The 21,604-nt window shown below is 30.6% G+C and overlaps 6 protein-coding genes across 6 annotated transcripts in view; 5 read left to right on the forward strand and 1 right to left on the reverse strand.

The window, feature by feature from the left end:
- Positions 1-10,037, forward strand: part of LOC109609386 (head-specific guanylate cyclase) — a 57,282-nt gene extending 47,245 nt beyond the window's left edge. Inside the window, exons 10-12 of the mRNA XM_049970085.1 lie at positions 1,066-1,209; positions 3,003-3,157; positions 7,920-10,037. Coding sequence (XP_049826042.1) covers positions 1,066-1,209; positions 3,003-3,157; positions 7,920-8,118 — 498 coding nt within the window. The 3' untranslated portion in view covers positions 8,119-10,037. The remainder of the gene's footprint in view (positions 1-1,065; positions 1,210-3,002; positions 3,158-7,919) is intronic.
- An 843-nt stretch (positions 10,038-10,880) lies between these two features.
- On the forward strand, positions 10,881-15,622 carry LOC109609403 (RIB43A-like with coiled-coils protein 2). The gene is made up of 7 exons (XM_020026064.2): positions 10,881-11,064; positions 11,432-11,572; positions 12,328-12,491; positions 12,550-12,790; positions 14,924-15,151; positions 15,202-15,308; positions 15,362-15,622. Exons 1-7 carry the CDS (start codon positions 10,942-10,944, stop codon positions 15,501-15,503), a joined length of 1,146 nt encoding a protein of 381 aa, XP_019881623.1. The 5' UTR covers positions 10,881-10,941; the 3' UTR covers positions 15,504-15,622.
- A 136-nt stretch (positions 15,623-15,758) lies between these two features.
- Positions 15,759-16,595, forward strand: LOC126266281 (RIB43A-like with coiled-coils protein 2). Its single transcript, XM_049969962.1, has 4 exons — positions 15,759-15,881; positions 15,933-16,073; positions 16,132-16,295; positions 16,346-16,595. The coding sequence occupies exons 1-4, from the start codon at positions 15,759-15,761 to the stop codon at positions 16,593-16,595; spliced, it is 678 nt and encodes a 225-aa protein (XP_049825919.1).
- Positions 16,596-16,805: 210 nt separating this feature from the next.
- On the forward strand, positions 16,806-17,310 carry LOC109609385 (RIB43A-like with coiled-coils protein 1). The gene is made up of 3 exons (XM_020026046.2): positions 16,806-16,887; positions 16,946-17,052; positions 17,108-17,310. The coding sequence occupies exons 1-3, from the start codon at positions 16,825-16,827 to the stop codon at positions 17,247-17,249; spliced, it is 312 nt and encodes a 103-aa protein (XP_019881605.2). The 5' UTR covers positions 16,806-16,824; the 3' UTR covers positions 17,250-17,310.
- Positions 17,311-17,431: 121 nt separating this feature from the next.
- On the reverse strand, positions 17,432-19,315 carry LOC109609390 (histone deacetylase 11). Its single transcript, XM_020026050.2, has 7 exons — positions 19,177-19,315; positions 18,700-18,829; positions 18,538-18,648; positions 18,399-18,490; positions 17,975-18,349; positions 17,814-17,922; positions 17,432-17,761 (listed from the first exon to the last, which is right to left on the reverse strand). The coding sequence occupies exons 1-7, from the start codon at positions 19,179-19,181 to the stop codon at positions 17,597-17,599; spliced, it is 987 nt and encodes a 328-aa protein (XP_019881609.1). The 5' UTR covers positions 19,182-19,315; the 3' UTR covers positions 17,432-17,596.
- Positions 19,316-19,395: 80 nt separating this feature from the next.
- Positions 19,396-21,556, forward strand: LOC109609389 (sodium channel and clathrin linker 1). Its single transcript, XM_020026049.2, has 6 exons — positions 19,396-19,510; positions 19,583-19,655; positions 19,716-20,000; positions 20,054-20,749; positions 20,797-21,065; positions 21,121-21,556. Exons 1-6 carry the CDS (start codon positions 19,476-19,478, stop codon positions 21,446-21,448), a joined length of 1,686 nt encoding a protein of 561 aa, XP_019881608.2. The 5' UTR covers positions 19,396-19,475; the 3' UTR covers positions 21,449-21,556.
- Positions 21,557-21,604: the final 48 nt, after the last annotated feature.

Consider the following 21,604-nt stretch of genomic DNA (forward strand, 5'->3'; position numbering starts at 1 on the left):
TGCGGAACATTTTCAATGTGTTAAACAATGTTTTGATGTGGATGATAAATTATTTGCTTGTGTAATGGGAATTCATTTGTAGGTGAAACATGTATAGCTGTTTGAATAAATTCGTGTGTAATAAATATTCATTAAACTATCACACATTGCATTATTAAACATTAATTTACAATGGTTATATTTTAAAACCAGTTTTGTCCCCGTTATATTTAATATAAATTATATAGTACAACTATATTATTAAGTTAATAAGAAACTTAATCTAACAATCAAGAAACTGAGTGAAACTAATTCTAATATCAAATTGCGTTACAAAGGTTATTATTCTCAGAAATAAATTATTTAAATTCTCTTACGGTAAATTACTTTCTTTAAGACCTACAAACAAGGTTGGCAACCTATATTTAATAAAATATGCCCCATATAAGAACTTCTTTATGATACATAATTTTTGTATTTTATTTCAATAATTATTCATCAATTTTAAATACGGCTCTGTCGACAATCACATAAGATACTTGTTATTCTTTAGATTCTTTAGATTCTTTAGATTCTTTAGATTCTTTAGATTCTTTAGATTCTTTAGATTCTTTAGATTCTTTAGATTCTTTAGATTCTTTAGATTCTTTAGATTCTTTAGATTCTTTAGATTCTTTAGATTCTTTAGATTCTTTAGATTCTTTAGATTCTTTTCTTTAGATTCGTTAGATCGTATGACTATATACAATACACTATATAGATTTAATATGACTAAAAATATTTACCAAATATTAAAATAAATAAACCAAGTGAATAAATAAAATCAATTTCAATTTTTACTGTGAAAGATTTTTTCTCCCTTTTTTGCAATGTTGCTCTGTTTTGTCCAGAATTTTCAAATACAACAGTTGGCAAACCTGCCTACAGACAGCCATAAATCCGATTTTAATTAGTCATAAAGGAGGACAGGATTTACAACAAAAATTGAATTACGATTGAACACAAAGAAAAAATTGATTTACGTGGTGCATAGATAAAGAAATCACGAATCTAATTCCGCACTTGCTCACTTTGATCTTGTTACAGGTGGAAACGATCGGGGACGCTTATTGTGTCGCCGGGGGTTTACACAAGGAGACCGACACGCACGCGCAACAGATCGCCTGGATGGCCATGATGATGATTGAAACCTGCACTAAGCACCAAACGCACCAGGGCCAGCCGATTCGGGTAAGAAAATTCGCCATTATAATTCGACAAGACGACCGATAATTACGTTCGGAAATATTCAACGTTCACGAAATTAATTCGTCCGACGGTTTTCCTTCGGAATAAAATTACACGTTCCGCTCAGTCGTTGTTTTATTGGCGGATTTGCATAAACTCGCTGCGCGAAATAAAAAGAATAAATGCATTACAATTACATGGAGGAATTGGGACGATTACTGAGGGCAGTAAACGATAAAGTATAATTTTTTTTCTTGGGCAATATTCTATTCCCCCGAATCGCATTTCAGGTAATCTTCTTCGTTTTTTTCTTACTTGGAACTGATCACAAAGTTACATATTCCTTTATCTTTCTGAACCAATAAAAGGATGAATTTTTCAACTGTGCTGCATTTTCAAACGTTATGATCGTTTTATAACCGATAATCAAATGCACTTTTGAGAATATTCGTTCAACTGTAATTCGCCCTAATTTAATGCTTTGAAATAATAATAGAGTAAAATATTTAATGATTTGTGATTTATGACTTGAATAGTGCTAATTTATGGTTCACATCATATAATTAATTAACTTGACGCGAATAATTATCTTGAAATATGTTTCAGTTAATCAGAAGGTTATAAATGAATGAACCATTATTTACAGTCAAGTTGATTGTTTACGATGATTTCAGATTTCAGCACAAGTATTTTAAGGATAAATTTTTAAATACAAAATTTTCCTGTATATATAGTGAAATTCAATTTTATTTTAATGTTATATTTATTAGAAAACTCGAAGTGTAAATTTGAAACAAAACAAAATTTCATAATTAACATATTATATAACAATGCAGATAACACTAATTAGTACGTTTCAGAATAACTTTGCAGAGTTAGAGCACACACATTTCTGAGGTGAATTATTTATATATTGCAGTTTAAAATTAATTAATTCTTGAAATACATTTTAGTTAATTAGAATGTAATAAATGCATGAACTGTTATTTACAGTAGACTTGATTATTTTCACTGTTCGGATTACAAAATAATTATAATTATTTTATATCAATTGTTGAAAAAGCCAAAAATCATTTCACTTTGACTCACCGAAATTTAGAATTAAAAGAAAGTTTTTTTAATGTTTTGTATCTGTTATCTATTCATCCATCACCAATGTAAAATTTACAAAATTTTTCAAAAATTTCAATTTGAATTTAATTTTTTTTTCTATACAGGTTAAGCCTTTCGGAAACACTCTGAATATGTTATACACGAACATTAATATTTTAGTTATCTATTATACTCGAAAGAGGCCGCTGACAGTGTTCGGTGAAACACATTGTATATATACATTTTTTAAAATTACATTTTATTTAAATTATTATATATATTGTAAAATAAATAAATTAAAGTATAGACCTTTCAATTTCTAAAGTTCCCTTAGGTATCGTATAATTGAGCTCTTCTGTACTTGCTTTCAATATGCTAATAAAGTTGATTGTGCCCGTATATTTTAAATAATCCATCCAAACAACTCCGAAACGAACAAATACGAATCGAATATTGCCTTTCCCGTTAGAATTTCCACCGCTGAAATTTAATGAACGATAAAAACCTACGAAAACACCTCGTACACTTTGAATTTCGTTAATAACGTCCGCTTAATATTCCACAGTGTGTCCGGTTTCGTGTACGCCCGACTCATTTCCACCTTTCATTCAACCGGTTTGTTTACGGTCCCGCGGGAAACCGTCCCCTCGTCCTTATACCAGTACGGACGCAGTGTAATTCCGTTTTTTCCCTGTGATTTCCAGATGCGGATCGGCATCCACACCGGATCCGTATTGGCGGGCGTCGTGGGAGTGAAAATGCCCCGTTACTGCATGTTCGGCCACAACGTCACCATTGCGAATAAATTTGAATCGGGCAGCGAGCCCCTCAGGATAAACGTCAGTCCCACCACGTACGAGTAAGTATCGATTTTTTTTCTTTTTGGACGTATTAAATTGGTTAAGCATAGAGTTGCGTCCCGTTTCCTCATCCCAAATTAATCGCCGATAATAATTTATAAAGAAAAATATTCACTGCAGGGGAAGGTAATATTTAACTGTCACATTTATGTAAATATAAATTTAAATCAAGCCGGCAGCGCCATTTTCAGCTCGAGGTAATCTAAAACCAGGCGTTTTTGATGGACGTCCTCTAATGCATTTCCGTTGCACCACCAGTAAATGTGGAAATGTGATTTTTAGCTTAATCTCCTGATTTGTTAAACCATTACCACTTTTTTCACTCGTCCTTAAGTCCAGATTTTTCTCTTTTTTCTATACTTGTTAAAACGAAAGGCATTCGTTAATTCAATTTGGACTGAATGTACAAAATTCCCATAACAAGATCAAACAGTTTTTCCACACTAACATCAAGTTGACATCGACTGACAAATGGCACGTTCTTTCAACCCATTTATCATATCTCCAGATATACATTTTTTTCGCTAAAACCACCAAGGAGATCAATATAATCACCCCCAGACTTTTTCTTCGTGTTTGTAATTTCTTATCTGGACATCGGATATTAAGTTTTACGTCGTGAATTTAATGTATTGCGGGTTAGAACAAAGAAATCAGTCATTAATTTTCGGAAAGAACTAATGGGTTTAATCCGTGATCGATTCATCTGCAATTCAACTGGAAGAAACTTACAAATAAACAACACATGTGGAATTTATCAAGCTTTCTTTGTTCGTTATTCCCTTATCTTTTATGTATGTAATAAGATTACTTCCCTTCCTTTACTTTGCAATTAGATTATATGAAAAATTATTTTTATGATTTTGAACACATTAATTAATTTTTAATTACGTGTTCATGTGAACGTTTCAATTAACTTACTAAATCCCCAACAAAATTAATTAATCGCAATCCATTTCTAAAACTAACTCCAGTTAGGAGTTCCGAGGATCTTCCAAGAGCGGCTCCGTGATCCGGATTATTAAAAGTCCTTTTGTGTTTCGCCGCCATATGAACGGCCGTGCGTAGTTGGATCGATGCATCGTAAAAATTTATTTCGGCAATAAATCTGCGATGTATTAGACATAAAGGATGCAATCAATACTTACTCATACGCGTCCTGAACGCCGTTTATCTTTGAGGGGTGGCCAACCATTATTACATCCTCGGAAACTCTTTATGGGACAGAAAATTTCATTCAAATTGAATTTATATTTTTTATGAAAAAACCTTTGCGTATCCTTGTTTGAATACACATTGAGATGTGAAATGATGTTGAGTAAACGGAACGTTCCCACTTTGCCACTAAAACCATAGTTGGACCGTAAGTAGGCTCATAACTCATCATCCCGGTTACTTAAAACTTGGCCCATTACAAGAATCGAGTTACACAGTTTCCCAACTTCCAGTTTAAATTGGCCTGGAAAAGACCGTGGCATCTTGGTCAAAGCAATTATCAATTTTGATGGAAATCCTCTCAAAGGTCGCGTCTGATCTTGGCACTCATTAGTAGATAATTGACGTGTTGCACCGTCACAGCCTTTTGTGTTTTTGAACCCGTGTCGGACACAAAAGTTACAAAGTGATCGATACCCCAGTTAAGTTGAACCTGAGCCTATTAACTGCACTGTTAAATTTAAACAAGTGAAATACTCGTGAACCTGCATACTAATATCGTTTAAAGTTTAAATTTGTTAGTTTTGTTATAATTAAATTGTTTGCAAGGCCGCAAATTTACACTTTATTGTCTTAAATTAAAAACCCAGCGAACAAAATAGAGTTCTAACGACCACAAACGAATAGAGCGCTCATCGCACTTAATTGACCACTTAGCATAATCTCCTTAATTCATCACGTCTATTGCTAGACTTAAATTAAACATTTTTCCATATTCATAAAGTTGGCGCCGCTGATAAATAAGTATGCTGCATTTCTAGAAGTCTTTCCGGTTAATGTTGCGGGTTTTTCTGGGTGGTCAACTCGTGAAATATTATTTACGTGTAATAAAACCATCTCAGTTTTTAGGTGAATTAAATTACTTCTCTCATTCGTGTATAAAAAGTTTTATGTATGAAATGTGCATTGATGGATAATGAAATTGGAACAAATATATGTAGTTTATTTTTAATTGGATCTGTTTAAGGTTTCCTCAAATGAAGCCAAAGTAATTGAATTAAAGTTAATTAAGGAAAGTTTAATTTAGATATTAATATGTATGTACTGTTCTGCCCTAGGGCAATTAAAGTTGCAGTGCACGAAATTTCGTGTTTACGATTTTAAGGAAAACTTTTAAACGTGCAGATGCAGTTAATTTTGACATGGGTAATTAGTTTATAATTTTACAATGTTTCAGAAGTGAATTATAACAATATTATAGTTTAAAATTAATTAGAAAAATACTTCAGGGTAATTTTTTATAAAATATTGGAATTTTATAACTGTAATAAAACTTGAATACCATTAACCAAACAAATCTAATTAATTTTGACTGCACTAACTAGTTTATATTTTCATAACTTCGCACATTTCAGAGATGAATTTAATAATATAATAATATTATGATTTAAAATTTTAATTAGTGTAATATAACTATTCATCGCACAGTTGTGGTTACTTTTCATTGCACTAATTAGTTTGTACTTTCACAAAAACTTATCATCAGAATTGAATTATAATAATATTATTGTCTAAAATTAATTAAGAACATTCTCGAAACTATACCATATGTTAATGTAAACAGTCTTTAGTTAATTGTAAATTTATTCTAATACCATACAATCAGAACACTTTTAACCATACATAGTGATTAATTTTAACAATGCTAAATAATTTATAATTTAATAAAAACTTTCTGGAGTGAATTATAATAATTTGACTTAAATTAGTTAAAAAAACTCTTTCAGTGTTATTATTTATTAATAAAGTATATTAAATGTTAATGTAAAAGCTTCTATTAATTTATTGAAATACAAGTAGAAAAAATTTTAACCATGCATATGTAGTTAATTTTAACACTCCTAATTAATTTATAATTAGAATTATAAAAATATTAATTTTTAAAATCAGTTAAAAATACTCTTTTAGTATTATTATTTGTTAGGAAAACAGTTTAATTGTTAACTTAAAAACTTTCAAATTTATTATACATTTATTGGAATAAAATCAGAAATATTTAACCATGATTTTACAGTTAATTTTTACAGTCCAATTAATTTATAATTTAATAAAAACTTTCAAGATTTTTGTGGTGAATTATAATAATATGAATTAAATTAACTTAAAAAAACTCTTTCATTTATTACTATACAAGTAGAAAAAAATTTAACCATGCATAATAGTTAATTTTAATACTCCTAATTAATTTATAATTAACAACAACTTTAAATATTTCGGAACTGAATTATAAGAATATTAATATCTAAAATTAATTAAAAATACTTTTTTAATATTATTAATTGTTAGGAACAGTTTAATTGTTAACTTCAAAAAAAGCTATTATACATTTATTTGAATAAAATCAGAAATATTTAACCATGATTTTGCTGTTAATTTTAACAGTTCAATTAATTTATAATTTAATAAAAACTTTGAAGATTTTGCGGTGAATTATAATAATATGAATTAAATTAATTAAAAACACTATTTCATTTATTACAACACAAGTCGAAAAAATTTTAACCATGCATAGTAGTTAATTTTAACACTCTTAATTAATTTATAAGTAACAACAACTTTAAATATTTCAGAACTGAATTATAAGAATATTAATGTCTAAAATTAATTAAAAATACTTTTAGTATTATTATTTGTTAGGAAAACAGTTTAATTGTTAAACGAAAAAATCTCAAAGCTATTATACATTTATTGGAATAAAATCAGAAATATTTAATCATAATTTTGCTGTTAATTTTAACAGTTCAATTAATTTATAATTTAATAAAAACTTTGAAGATGTATGCGGTGAATTATAATCATATGAATTAAATTAATTAAAAAAAAAAAAAATTCATTTAATACAATACAAGTAGAAAAAATTTTAATCATGCATAGTAGTTAATTCTAACAGTTCTAATTTATTTATAATTTAACAATAACTTTAAAGATTTCAGAAGTGAAGTCCCATGTAATTTATTATTAAATAACAACTTTAAATATTTCAGAAGTGAATTATAATAATATTAATGTCTAAAATCAATTAAAAATAAAATCATTAGAAAATACTATTGACTTAAAATTATATAAAATTCTGTTTTAATACTATTATTTATTAGAAAAATAGATTAATTGTTAATTTAATTACGTTAAGTTAATTAATCCTAATTAATTTACAATTTAACAACAATTTTAAAGGTTTAATAGGAAAAATATAATTATTATTGTTTATATTATATTATTATTTTTTTATTGAATAAAATGTTATAAACTTGATAAACATGTTGTAAATTTATGATTCATTGAATATTTCTAAAAATTATAAATTTGGAAATCTGTCTATTTTACATTGTACAAAACAAAACCACGTTACATGGTAACAAAAGCGTCCGAATTATTTGAAACCAAAACACCACATTGATTCACGTTTCACGTTTATACGGCTCAGTAAATCTGCATTACCGAGTAATATTTCCCAGCGGCCCATTATCCGGTCGCGTAACCATAACACTTCCCATATTAAACCTCCCCAAATGAAGGCCTAACAGGATTCCACCTCCGTTGTTCCAGACGTCTGCGGGCCGCTGACGGCTTCACGTTCGAAGAACGGGACCGGTCTTGTCTCCCGAAGGATTTCCCGGCCGACGTGCCGGGCACCTGTCACTTCCTGCTGGACTACAAGCATCCCGCGGTGCCGGCAGAGAGTCCGCTAATCGCGCACGTGGACGCTGGCTTGAAGGATATCGGACTCGTCAGTGTCGTGCCGTAAACGCAAGGGTTTCATTGAAGACTGGTCTTTGGATGTGAGTACGTGTACGTTGGCAATAAGGGTTGAGTTGATGGCAATCATTCCAGGTGGTTGAAGGGCGAAGTTTTAATGCAATTATTATTTAATGTTAACAAGTTTTAGAAATGTTGAAACACGTGCGTCTTTCGCAGAAATATCAGTTTTTAAATGAATTTTACGTGATAAAAATATATATAAAAACGTGTTTATTGCATAAAAACGGACAAATTTAATTTCATACAGATGCATTATTTTTAATCCCTTTTTGTTATTTGACTTTGATCTCCATTTACAGTACAATACAACGGGAAAAACATGAAATATGCATTAAACATTTTTATTTAAACAAAATATCATGAGATTTTCTACTGTGCTTATTTTACAAATCAAACCCTACAGGTGATTTTTAATCATTCAAGTTTTCAATTTAATTTCATGATTGTGAATGGAAACTCGTTTAAATCTGGTTAAATGATAAACTGGTTATCAACTCCGTTTGGACTGACACGTATGACATTAACAACAAAACTAACATTTTGCTATGCTCCATAATAGCTCATTGGTAGACACAAAATAATCAACATTTTGAATATTCCAGCACAAATTCAGTTGCTTTTGAAAATTAAATTGGATAAAACTTCGCCCGGAATTCACTCTTCGGGATAAAAAAGAGGCCTCGTGTCAGAACACGTTTTTTTTTGTTTTATTTTTTCACTCTAATTGCAAGCTATGCCTTCATTTCTCATCCTCACTAACCGAACATTGGATTTACTCTATCACGTACTTTCAAAACGGTGCTTTACTATTTAAGCACTTGTCGCGGTGATTACCTTTAACCAACTCAAAAGTTAATGAACTTGTTTTCTTTAAAACGTACTTTTCTACCTTTTCCGGTAATTCCGCAACAAGTTCTCTTGTTTAAATATTGTATAATAGCTTTTTTAACCTTTATAGTTATATTTAATCACTGTACAAATTTAAGGTAAATTAGCGTACTCTACTAAAATATGTCTCACTTATTAAATTCGGAGTTTCAAGTTCCTGTAAAATAATTTTTGTATTTGTTGTCGAGGGAAAGTTGTACATATAAATTGTTGAATATTTTTGAGGTTGTGTTTAATTATGCATTCCTATAAATATTTTAGTGAATGTATACAATTATGTACATTTATTTATGTATTTTCAAATCATTTGCCTCACTCTATTTATAATTTAAGTAGATGTTGTAGGAATAAAAATACATAACATAATAAAAACAATTGTTGTGTGCAATATATATATTTATATAACATACAAACACAATCTGTTATTTTAAATGTGATAATAGGAAATATTTTCGTTCTTCAAATTTATTAAATAAACGTCTAAAATTTGGATCAACAATGGAAACAATAAGAATATGTGGTTCAATTTTAAACGTTTAAAGAACTATTCTTCACTTGTAAAAATCGCAAAATACTTGAACTCTAAAAAAAGCGGTTGTTCTAAATTTCGGAGCTATAAAGTGGCCGGTTTAACATTCCAAAGAATGTGAAATCGTCCGTGAACTTTTATAGACGTTGTATATATTTATTAGGTCTATATACATGTAATTTTATATTTCAGTTCAGTTATCGACCACATACTTATTATGCACTGTGAAAATCACAGTTTCCAGCCCTAAATCATCTCTCTTCTCTTAAAATAACCCAATAATCAAGTAATCGATGTGATGTCTGTCTGTCTAATTCTGTAATTTAGGTACGCAGCTTAGTAAGTAAAATATGTTGGAAACTATGATTGCAGTTTGTCTTTGTTGAGTTGAAAAGTGTCATGCAACGGTGACGTATATTGGTGTATTCACAGCTAGTGAAAAAAAACACCTTAGAAATTCCACTATTTATGTTGAATAAAAATATCTACTTAAATAAATTTGTTTAATTCATTGCCTCAGTACCTTTCAGCAACTGATTCCCACAAAAAGGTAAGTGGATGAATAATTTACTCATTCAATATTGTCAAGTGAGATATCAGAACAAAATTCCTGATAAATTATGTCACATACAAGTCAGACCCGAATTCACAGCTCAAACATGGCCGCGTGTCATAAGTTACAGCAATAGTTTGCAGGGCCCGAATCTCCTGCATAAATTAGACGTGACTCGTGTCTGACATCTACTGTGACGGCAAGAAGTGCATAAATGCTGAAATATAGAATCTGAAATGTTGCAGTCCATTATCTTGATGAACTTGCACAACGTTTTCGGCTGCATATATTTCACAGTCGGTTTTAATTTAATTCCACTTCGGGAACGGCACCTTAAATTATTTAAATAATGTGCCGGATTCACCCAGACAATTTATCGTCCGGTCGTGGGCCATGAGACTGTTTAATTATGATTTTAGTCTGGTATTCGCGACTAATAAAAATTCGTTTTCGTCTACATTAGATGTAAAGTACATCTAAATGAAAATGCACGTAATTAAATAATAAAACTTCCAAACACGTATTAAATAGTAATATAAAGGCCACACCTTGAAATTCACATAGTCGTGTGAAACTTCTTTGACACGCAATTACAGAATAAATCTCTCCAACTTTGCCCATTTCTCCTTTGCCACAACCGCGTTCCTCCACGGTTCTCCCTTCAACATTTAATTCGAATTTATTCCACTCATGTATTTTTAGGAACAATTCATTTTGTTTTTAGCAACTAACAACAATTAATTTTTATGACATATGTTTCATTTCGTTATACATTCACGTCAAAAAAGGCTGTCGTAATTTTTATGTAATATTTTCGCCGCAAATAACAAGTAGAAAAGATGTTGAGCCTAAACTTCATGACGGACAAGGATAAAGAGGAGGCGGCCAAGTTGGAGCGGCGAAGGATCGCCGAGGAGGAAAGAAAAAAGCGAATCTTTGATCCTAGATGGAGGCTGTTTGGGGTAAATGACGATTAAATATTTAATATAGCAGGAAAACACTCAGAGGCTTACTTATGGCAAGCGGTAAAAAATGGCATAACAATAATAATGCCTCAGGAGAAAAACGACATCTTGTCTTAATTTAGATTGCTCATTTCGGACATTTTATAAAGGGGTTTCACCGCCGAAACAAAAAGTCAGGAATCTCATTTAAAAGTTACAAGACCAGATTTATGCTTCACAAGAGTGATTTTAAAAAAGCTACATCAAAAGCTCTTTTGTTACGGCGTGTCCTAATTTAATTTAATCAGCTAAACCTTTGGCTAAATCCTTTTGAGTTAAAAAAGATTTTACTACTATAGTAAGTACAGAGCTGTGTTTCCGTTAGATTGACTCGCAATATTTGGAAATGCAAATTGCTGAAAACAAAAAACGAAGAGAGGAAGAGAAACGCATCGACGAAGTGTTCATAAACCAACTGAAGCACGCAGACGAGATCGCTGTTGCTCTTGCAGAAAAGGACAGGAAGGTATTTTTAGTTTTAATTTCCTGCGTGTTAAAACCTAAAACAAATCTAAAATCCGACGTATCACTTCACTGTCACATCTCGTCGCCGCCTCTACGTGTTCAATAACTCGGAACTAAAAACACCGGATTAGATTCCATTTATTTCAGCTGTGTTCCATTCATTTAACTCTATTGATTCCGAACTGAAAAGTTGGAACGGTGACAGAAGCGAATTCAGCTCTTTAATGCATTGTGTGGCCGAGACGGAACATTTTATTTTGTTCCTTGTTGCCTGCGACTCACACTCCTGGTTTTCAAAATTTTTAACAAGCTAAAACAACAATCGACTAGACTCATCAAGGACGTGAAAGTTTCGGCGGATTAATTAGTCTAGTCGTGACATTGGTTCAATTGTGTTATTTCAGTTTTTCGTTTAACAATAAGGTTATAATTAAAGAAGCTGGAAACTGGTTTAAATTTAGCAAGTTAGGGACGTTTGATTGATACTAATTTTATGGGTTGAAAGATGTGGGATCTGACGGACCCAAATTAGGGATGAACAGTGAGCACTAAAAGCACATAGAACAAATGGTGCGTCCATTATTTTTAACCTTCCTAAAAGACTATTTTTGCATATATAAAAACAAAACTTCTGCTTACATTTCTTTTACACCTTCATTTTCTGTCTCCATAATCAACTTATTCATAGTTTATTATTTCTAAAAAGTTTGTGCTAAATCAAAATAATTATGGTATATAAATTAACGTGTTTTCGAGGAACGACAACAAATTGATATCGAAATCAACAAATTCCGACAAAGTTACCAAAGACCAGAGCACAGCAGAGAATTTGACCTGAATGATCCAAACCGCATAAAGAAACAACTGCCAACTCGTATCGACGACAACGATCCACGTCTTGGACCCTCCTCAGCTCAAAAGTAGGTTACAACTCTCTTATCTCCTGTTCATTTTTTATAAAAATTTTATAAAATTTAGATTCGAGGGTGAAGATTTGGCTAATCAAGAACGTATCAAGGTACAACGTGAACAATTAAAAGCGTGGCTAGACCAACAATTGTCTGAAAAAAAACAAGCGAAGGAAGATAGAAAAGTGGCTTTGGATCATTATAGAGCAGCAGTCATATCCAGAGACAACAAAATTCTGGAATTAGCCGAAATGGAAAGGAGTTGCAAGAGAAAATTGGATTATGCCATTCAGAAGTTCAACACTGCACTGGTAAGATTAGTAACAGTTGTACGAAAAACGTGTAAGCACAATATCGTGTTATTCGATGATGAATATGATTGTAAAATAATAATTTAGATTTTATTGTTTAACTGCCTATAGAGGCGTCCCATTTATACGAAATATAATCGAGTTTCACCAACGCAAACCCCTCGAGATGTCGACTGAATGAATGTAATGTATTCCGTAGTTAACGCGTTTAATTCAAATTAGAACCCTTCGTCACAGGAACTGAATTGTGAGGAAAGAATCCTTTCAATTCACTTTTCATTTCGGAGACATAACACAAAATGAGTTGAGGATCGATTTCAAGATATGCATGTTCTGGAATAACGTCATCAAAGAGTAATCATCGTATTTTAATTCTCTAAAATCGTTAAAATCTATTATTTGACCTTCTGCATTTGAATGGAAGTTAATGTGAGTGCTTAGCGGTAAACGGCGAGCAATGATGATCAACGCGTGGAAGATCTCGGTGAGGATAATTACGTCTACTTAGAGTCGGACGAATTGCAATATGGTACTGGAATCATTATCCCCATTTGCCCCAGGCTAGATGTTGTAAATTCCTCGGCAAATTTCACATAATTCAGCCGATATTTGATAGGAATAATGATCCACTAGCATACTTAACGATAATAATATTTGCAGTCATAAATAAAATGCATATTCGTTACCAAGTTCTACGAAATAATTCTGATAGTTTGAAACACATCAAGTCATACTTGTGTTTAATTAATAAAATCCAATTTAGGTCTGACACTATTAAATTTAAATTGTGCCATGAAAAGACCACTACAAAAACATAAACCTGCAAAGTGAGTTATATGCTAAACATATTCTCACTCGTTTATTTTAGCCAGAAATACAATTTCCTGCGTTCCTTCCCATTATTTAAAGCTTTGATCTACCTTGTACAGAGTGCCCCCGCAGTCATGTCATTCATCTCCCATAAACACGCAACTGATAAGATAATATTTTAATAAAATTTCAATACGGCGCCTCCAGAAATCTCTGATGTGGAATAGGTCGTAAAAAAACGCTCGCCGATTCTGAATGAAAACGAATATTCCTCCAAGGGAAAATGCCCCTACTATAAGGCGTTAAATATACTCCGGTGCAAAAACAGGTCTATGGAATGTTCTTTATTTGAAATAAACTACCTGTATATTATCATAAAAATTTGCTGTTTGCTTTTTGATACGGATAAATTTGTGAAAATTATATGTAATTTCATTCTTTGTCAAAAGTAAATTGCTCAATTAACTATCCTCAGGATTCCTCAATACGTGTAAAAAATAATTTTGTTCAGGAGTGTATTTTATTAAAGATTTTATCTGATGAATAGCATCGATGTTTCTTAAACGACCGATGAGATCGCAGATTGCGAGGAGGGAAAAATGCTATGTAGATGTGAAGGATGAGAGTCAGATAGGTGAGATTTTCTTGAAATCAATTTCGCGATGTTGTGCATTTCTTATATCGGTGAAATTTTCTAACATATCTACAAAAGGTTTTCTTGGTTGAACGGAAATACCCGTTTTTATGCACAAGATAAAATATTTATAGATATCTTTTTTAACAACAACAGTTTCCTTATATTTTTGGGGTTTCCCAGAATTATTTTAACCATTTTTACATCATGACTCTTTTGGGAATTTCAATTATACAATTATTTTTATAAATAAAATTATTAAACTTTTTTAACACTATACATCTCATCGTTGGATAAAATATTGACTTCAAATTTTAATTAATTAATTTATAAAAATTTCCTGTCAGTTGCACTTGGAAAATTATTATTAATGTATATCTTTCAAACATTGATAAATTGGAAAATGCATATATTTTAGGAAATAAAACAACATAATCATAAATCATATTTTGAAGTCTTACTATTTATATTCTATATTGAGTTAAAAGCTAAATTACTGTTACTGAAGAGTTATAACATTGCTGCCATCTACTTTTACTTTATAATATATGGATGAATTAAAATTAGGAAGAGAACTTTTTCAAGTTGCTTCTAATATGTAACTTTAACCCCAAAATTCTAGATGTCAGTATTCAGTATTGATTGAAAACAGAACCGTATTAAAATTAAATTTTGTTCTAACGATTTAGGTTGAAGAAAGAAAGATAAGGGACAAAGAACTTGACAGACAGACGAAACAAGATAATTTGGCAGAAATTTACAATGTGATGACCAGTGACATGCTGAGTGAAAATCCAGGAGCTGCTGATAGTAATTTTGGACCAGGTAGAAAAATTGCCTCCATGTTCAAAGGAATGACTAAAGAGCAAAAAATGAAGATGCGAAAGGAACAAATGGATCAAATTTATGAGAAACAAGTAAAACATATAAATTTGTTGACGTTATAATAGATTTATTTGACTTTTAGAAATTAAAAGAAATGGAAAAAAGATTTGACAAAGAGTACGCAGAGTACTTTTTGGAAACGCAAAAATCTGTCGACATTTTGGATAAATTAAATGAAAAAGAGAGAATGTAACAAACGCAATTGTTGCCTTAAATTTATTCTAAAATTGCGTTTTTTATAGGAACATCATTTATAAGATGACTGAAGAAAATAAAAAGTTGGCGGAGGAACAGAAGAATAGGAAAGAATACTTATACAAAATTGTGTACAATAATACTCCAACTGAAGAATTCTACAAGCAATTTAATACAACTACAAGATAAACTCTGTATTATATATTTTATGCATATTTCACTTTGACCAAATTATTGCGATATATTATTTACCAGATTCCATTATACTTTACATTGATATTGTTTTTAACAATAAAGAAAATATAACTACTTATCATTATTAATTTTTATTTAAAACCACATGCGAAAAGTTTTATACTCTAAAAATCAATATTTCGTCCTGACAACTCTCGCTTAGATACATAATTTGATTGTTCGATTCTGAACACACCATTACCTGTAAACATGTTAAATTTAACTCGTATGACGAAACAAGAGCGAAAAGAGGCTGCAAAAATACAATTAAGAAGAATTCGAGAGGAAGAAAGAAAAAAGAGAATATTTAACCCAAGAACTAGAATAATTGGCGTAAGTTAACTAATTTATTTTCAGAGTTTTGGTAATAGTTTGTCAATGTAGGTCGATGCAAACGCACTTCAGGAACAAGTCGAAGAAAACAGAAAGAAATTGGAAGAAGAAAAAAAGTTAAATGATTATTTTATACAGTATTTGCGAGATGCAGATAGACTTGCAATTGAAATGGGTGAACAAGAAAAACTGGTATTGTGTTGTTCATAATTTGTGACTATTAATTAAACTCCATTAAATTTTAATTTAGGCCAGAATGAAAATAGAGCAACAAATAAACAACTTCAGAAAAGAATATCAAAAGCCAGAAACACGTAGAGAATATGATTTAAATGATCCAAATTTTTTAAAAAAGCAATTACCAGCCAGAATAAGCGATGACGATCCAAGATTGGGACCATCCTCAGCTCAAATGTAAGTTGAATCGATAAATGTGACGGTGATCATAATTTATGTTCTTGTAGATTTGTCGGAGAAAATTTGCTGGAGAAACAAAGATTACTAGTACAGAAAGAGCAAACTAAAGCTTATTTAGAACAGCAGATGAAGGAAAGACGAATGGCTGAAGAGCAACGTAAACTGTCTGAAGAAATGTATGGAAATGCTGTTGCTTGCAAAGATAAGAAAGCTCAGGAGCTGGCTGACTTAGAACAGGAATTGCGAAGAAAGTTATATTGTGCCACTCAGAAGTTCAATCAGGCATTGGTGAGTTAATTATTTAAACGAATATAATATTTTTTCGTTTTGTATATATGTTTAATTTCCCTTCCTTTGCTAGTCTCAGGAACAACGAGCTCAATCAGCAAAAAAAGAAAAGGAAAAAATGGATGAAGAGCTTTTGGAAATCACTAGTTTGATGAATAGCGATTTACTTACTGAAAATCCTGAAATTGCCCAAAGTAATTTGGGGCCGTTCAGAAAAATACCATATTTATATAAAGGAATGACAGAAGAAGAAATTGCTGAGTATCGAAAGTATCAAGTAGAGCAAATTGAGGAGAAGAAAGTAATATTTTCTATTTAATTATGTAGTTATTGTTCATTGTATTTTATAATAATTTTAGAGGCTTAAAGACGAAGAAAAAGATCTAGAAAAACGGTTTTACGATTACTTTGATGAAATGCACAGAAAAGTGAAAGAAATTGATGATGAACTTGAAGAGAATCGAAAGTAAGTGGTGTGCTTTGTACGAATATGTACTATATTTCTTACGCAATCATTTTAGGAAATTTGCCAAAACTCTGGAAGAACAAAACTTGAAACTTGCCAAAGAACAGAAGGATAATAATGATCTTTTTAATAGATATGGTTTAACTAATGTTCCAAACGAATTATATTTTAATCAATTCAATCAATCAACTAGATAATTTTTTTACTTATTCGTAATGAAATATGTAAGTGTCTATTTCCAAAAACAATTAACTTCTTTGAGAGGCAGTTTTACATATTAATGGAATGAAATATAATAATATAATTCAAGAAGTTTTCGTTATTTTCATTATATATTTTTTTCAATAAGAAATAAAACATTATATTGTAATTAGGTCAGTTCATTTATTAAATTTTTAAACAATACTAAATTTGTAATTTTAATTATCACTGATAAAATTTCCATTAATAAACTATACTCTAAAATATCAACATTAATAAATATTACACATACCAAAGTTATAAGTTATAAATGTAGATGGAAAATAAACTAAATTAATTAAATTTAAATATTTGGCTTTTCAATTAATTGCTTATCATATAAGTTCTTGATTGAAGTCGCAATTATTTTAGCAGTCGATTTTTGATAACCACCACTTGTTAACATCACTATCGGGATATTTTTCTTCCGAATATTTGAAAAAACAATTTCATCTCTTTTGATAATACCCTAAAAACTTAAAATTGCAGATGAAATGTTTGGTTTAATGTGGAAATTATACATCGGAAGAAATAGATAATGCTCCTAAAGGATCTCCTTTTAAAACGTCTGTTCCAGCGTTGTAAACAACCAGATTTGGATGAAATTCTTCCAAAGCTTCTAATAAGTTTCTAAAATATTAATTGTAATATATAATTATCATAAAAATTGTATTTTTTGTACTTTTTGACTTTGTTCAGATATTCACCATCTTCCACGAACATATTGAGTTCCACTTTCCTCCTAATATACTGTTTGGCAATTTTATCTTTTGGGTAAATATGTCTATTATAAACATCCAAAATATAAACTTTATCACTATATTTAAAATCATGTTCATAGCCATTTCCTTGATGAGCGTCCAGATCCACAATTAAAATCTTCTTAATCTCTGGATAGAATTTAACAACATGTTTTATTAACAATGTTATATCTGCATAAGCGCAAAATCCTCCTCCTTTTACAGCGGAACAATGATGGAAACCTCCGCCTAAGTTTATGGCCCAACCTTTTTCAACGGCCAGCTTTCCTGCTAATATTGAGCCCCCTGTTTGAAATCTAAAAAAAGATACATACTCTTTGTGTTAATAAAATTCATTTTTGTTACCTCATTGGTTTTAAATACGCTTTTTGTACTAAAAAATTTGGCACTAGCACCAATGGAATTACTTCTGCTATACAAGCAACTCTGCAACTATTCTGAAAAAAATGTATTAACAAATAAATTTTTAAGAGGGTTTTGTTACCTTTAAACTTTTTAAATACTTTTCCGAATGTACCATTAACAAGTCTTTCTTCTTTGCTTCATTTGGCACTGTAACAGTCTCTTTAGAAATCAGTCCAAACTCTTCCAAGAACTACAAACAATTATTAGTTAATAAAGTAGCAAACATAGATATTAGATATACCTTAAAAATGTTACCCCATTTTTTAGCATCAAAAGGATGCAATTTTTCCAAACCCATAAAATATACATTGTATTCTTTTCGGTAAATTATTGGCAACTGATTATTTAAAATATCGACGTATAAATTACTTCTAAAAATTAATTTAAACAATGGTATAAATTCTTTTTGTGGGTAAAATTTATCATATATATTAAAATATGTGACCTTGAAGAGTATTAATTATATTCTGACTCTAATTAAGCGGTAATTAATAGAGTATGAATCAGTACAAAGTATAATAAACTCGAACACATTAAACGTATTTGAAACACTTAACACCTGTTAATATTTATAAATAAACATCAGCTGTTACTCATTTTACATAACACAATTAAACACACCTGTAAAACAAAATATGAAAATTGTTTCTAAATTTCTACAATAAACTTTTTTAAACCGTTCATAAATAACATAAATAATAAAACAATTTTCACTTACTCCATTGTAAAATAAAATTATATTTCCCCCCCAAATAAATCGATCGCTTGACGTAACTTCTCACAATACAAACAAATGCCACACGTGCGTCCCTTCCGCAAAGGGCTGTTTTTAACCAAACTCCCTTAAATTGACTTTGTTTTTCAAAAACTGCGTGTTGGTCATGTTACACGGTGACATTTTCCGAACGACGGGGATTTTCGTGTGACAGTCCTGGTTTTCCGGACTGGTGGCAATCGTGAGTCTTGCAGGAATCCTTGTTTAAATTTAAATTCGTTACAGAATATTATGTTGGATCAATGAATACTGAAAGGGAATTAAACTATTCTAACCTGTAAGTAATTATTGTAAATGTGTTTCTGTAGAATGTTCTTTGTTCATGTTGGAGGAATTACTGGTGTTGCAGGGATCAACAAACTACCATACTGGAGTACGAAATTATTATAGGGGAACTCACGAATGAGCTAGATAACGTAAAAGTAATTTAAAATGTCAGAAAATTTATTGAAGTTTGACAATAAACAGCTATTTTATTTTAGAAAGAACATTCAATTCTCAAATCAAAAATAACAAGCCTGGTGGAAGAAAACAATAATTTATCAAAGCAATACAATGATTTGTTAGTTGAAAAAATTAATGTTGACCACAAGGAGAACGATATCACCCAAAATTTGCAACAACAAATACATTTTCTTACAAAAGAGAAGGAGAGCTCAACTAAATTATGGCAGAATGCGGTAAAAACTATAGATTCATTGGAGCAAGATTTACGAATTTATCAAAGTGGGGTGGATGGATTTGTTCCTAAAAAAGATGTGTCCAAAGTAAAAATGATTGAATTTTTTAATATAATCTTAAACAATTTTATATTTTGTAGCTAAAGCATAGTTATGATGAACGAATTCGCCATTTAAGCAGTGAATTGAGTTTTGCTAAGGAAAAGCTACAAGAAATGTCCAAAAGCAATTCAAATACATTGGTGGCAAAATTTTCAGAATTCGATAAATCTTTGGAAGTCCAGGAAAACTCGTTTAAAATCATTCACAATTTGGAACAAGAAATTTTAAGCCTGCAACAAAGACTTCAAGAGTTTGGAGACGTCAGACAGAAGCTGGAAAAGAAACTGAAGGATCAAGAAAAAGAAGTTTCAACGGTACAAAAAAAGAACGAAGTCTGCGTGGAAAAAGTGAAGGAATCATTACGGGTTGTAGAAGCAGCTTTAATAGAGAAAGATGCTGCTTTAATGAGAGAAAAAGAACTAAAGGACAAAATTGTAGAACTAAACAACAATCTTTCAGATCAAATCAAACAATCAGATGATAAACTTATTAATGAAATTTCACGGCTTAAAGAACAATACGAAGAAAAATTGCGGGATACTGAAAAAGCAATGCGGGTAATTGAAGACGAATTAAGAATGAAAACTTTTGAGATGCAAAAGTACGTGGAAAAATGCGAGTTACTGGATCACGAAATTGAACGTTTTACCAAGGGCACAATCCACTTGGACGAAAACAGTACTTCTAAATTGCTGGTTTTAGAAAAAAATTTAGAAGCTACGTTCCAAAAATTGGTGAGTATTTTGTTGACGATAGATCCGTATAAATTTAGTATTTTTAGCTGATTTCAGAGAAGCAAAATGTTTCGCTTCAAGCTCAAGCAGATGCTATTAAAAATGATATGGACGAAATGTCGAGGCATTTCGAAAGGGACATAAAAAACAGGGATATTGAAAAGGTTGGGTTGCAGCAAAGAATTAAACAGTTACAAGCGGAACTAGATGAAGCTACCTCAAAATCTGTTAAAGAATCTGATAAAATTGAAATGTTGCAGCACAAAATGATGAATATGGAAAAGGAATTTAATGAGAATTTAGAAAATAAAGAAAGGTAAACAATAGCAGTAAATATATTTTTGTAGTATGATTTATTTCTGTGGTTTTAGGTATTTGAAAAACGTACATACAACGGAAATATCAGAATTAAAACAAGGGTTCAAAGAAAAAATTGAGGCGTTAACTTCGCAATTGGAACGACAGCGCGACTTAAACGACAAATGGAGAATCGAGTGTAACAATATAACTGAAAATTTAGAACGGCTTATAAGAGATCTGAAAAACGAAATGTACAGAGTTAAAAAAGAGAACAAAAAGCTGACCAAACGGTTAAAAGAACAAGATCGAAGGGCAAACGAATATAAAAGCTTTTTACAAATTTTGTCTGAAGATGTTACGAAAATATCTGAAAAGGCAATCATTGAAAAGGACACATGATTTTAGCTTTTTGTTAAATATATTTTTTAATAAAAAAAGTATATTTTATTTTCGAAAATATATTTTTATAAAAACATTTAAATGGACGATAAATAAAATATTTTTATCCAAAAATCTGTATATGTTTAAGCAAAGATTAAATATATCTTGTCCCTC

This window comes from Aethina tumida, chromosome 7 (assembly GCF_024364675.1).
Source record: "Aethina tumida isolate Nest 87 chromosome 7, icAetTumi1.1, whole genome shotgun sequence".
Lineage (NCBI taxonomy): Eukaryota > Metazoa > Arthropoda > Insecta > Coleoptera > Nitidulidae > Aethina > Aethina tumida.

Bases quoted from the DNA above. Each gene is read 5' to 3' on its own strand.
- LOC126266281 (XM_049969962.1), top strand. From the start codon at position 15,759: ATGTTAAATTTAACTCGTATGACGAAACAAGAGCGAAAAGAGGCTGCA. The intron at 16,074-16,131 runs GTATTGTGTTGT...ATTTTAATTTAG, and splicing joins TGGGTGAACAAGAAAAACTG to GCCAGAATGAAAATAGAGCA. The intron at 16,296-16,345 runs GTAAGTTGAATC...ATGTTCTTGTAG, and splicing joins GGACCATCCTCAGCTCAAAT to ATTTGTCGGAGAAAATTTGC.
- LOC109609389 (XM_020026049.2), top strand. From the start codon at position 19,476: ATGAATACTGAAAGGGAATTAAACTATTCTAACCT. The intron at 19,511-19,582 runs GTAAGTAATTAT...CTGGTGTTGCAG, and splicing joins GAATTAAACTATTCTAACCT to GGATCAACAAACTACCATAC. The intron at 20,001-20,053 runs GTAAAAATGATT...TATATTTTGTAG, and splicing joins CTAAAAAAGATGTGTCCAAA to CTAAAGCATAGTTATGATGA.
- LOC109609390 (XM_020026050.2), bottom strand. The intron at 18,350-18,398 runs GTAACAAAAATG...ATCTTTTTTTAG, and splicing joins GCGTATTTAAAACCAATGAG to ATTTCAAACAGGGGGCTCAA. The intron at 17,923-17,974 runs GTACAAAAAATA...TTAATATTTTAG, and splicing joins TATCTGAACAAAGTCAAAAA to AAACTTATTAGAAGCTTTGG.
- LOC109609403 (XM_020026064.2), top strand. From the start codon at position 10,942: ATGTTGAGCCTAAACTTCATGACGGACAAGGATAAAGAGGAGGCGGCC. The intron at 11,573-12,327 runs GTATTTTTAGTT...CGTGTTTTCGAG, and splicing joins TTGCAGAAAAGGACAGGAAG to GAACGACAACAAATTGATAT. The intron at 12,492-12,549 runs GTAGGTTACAAC...TATAAAATTTAG, and splicing joins GGACCCTCCTCAGCTCAAAA to ATTCGAGGGTGAAGATTTGG.
- LOC109609385 (XM_020026046.2), top strand. From the start codon at position 16,825: ATGACAGAAGAAGAAATTGCTGAGTATCGAAAGTATCAAGTAGAGCAA. The intron at 16,888-16,945 runs GTAATATTTTCT...TAATAATTTTAG, and splicing joins AGCAAATTGAGGAGAAGAAA to AGGCTTAAAGACGAAGAAAA. The intron at 17,053-17,107 runs GTAAGTGGTGTG...CAATCATTTTAG, and splicing joins GAACTTGAAGAGAATCGAAA to GAAATTTGCCAAAACTCTGG.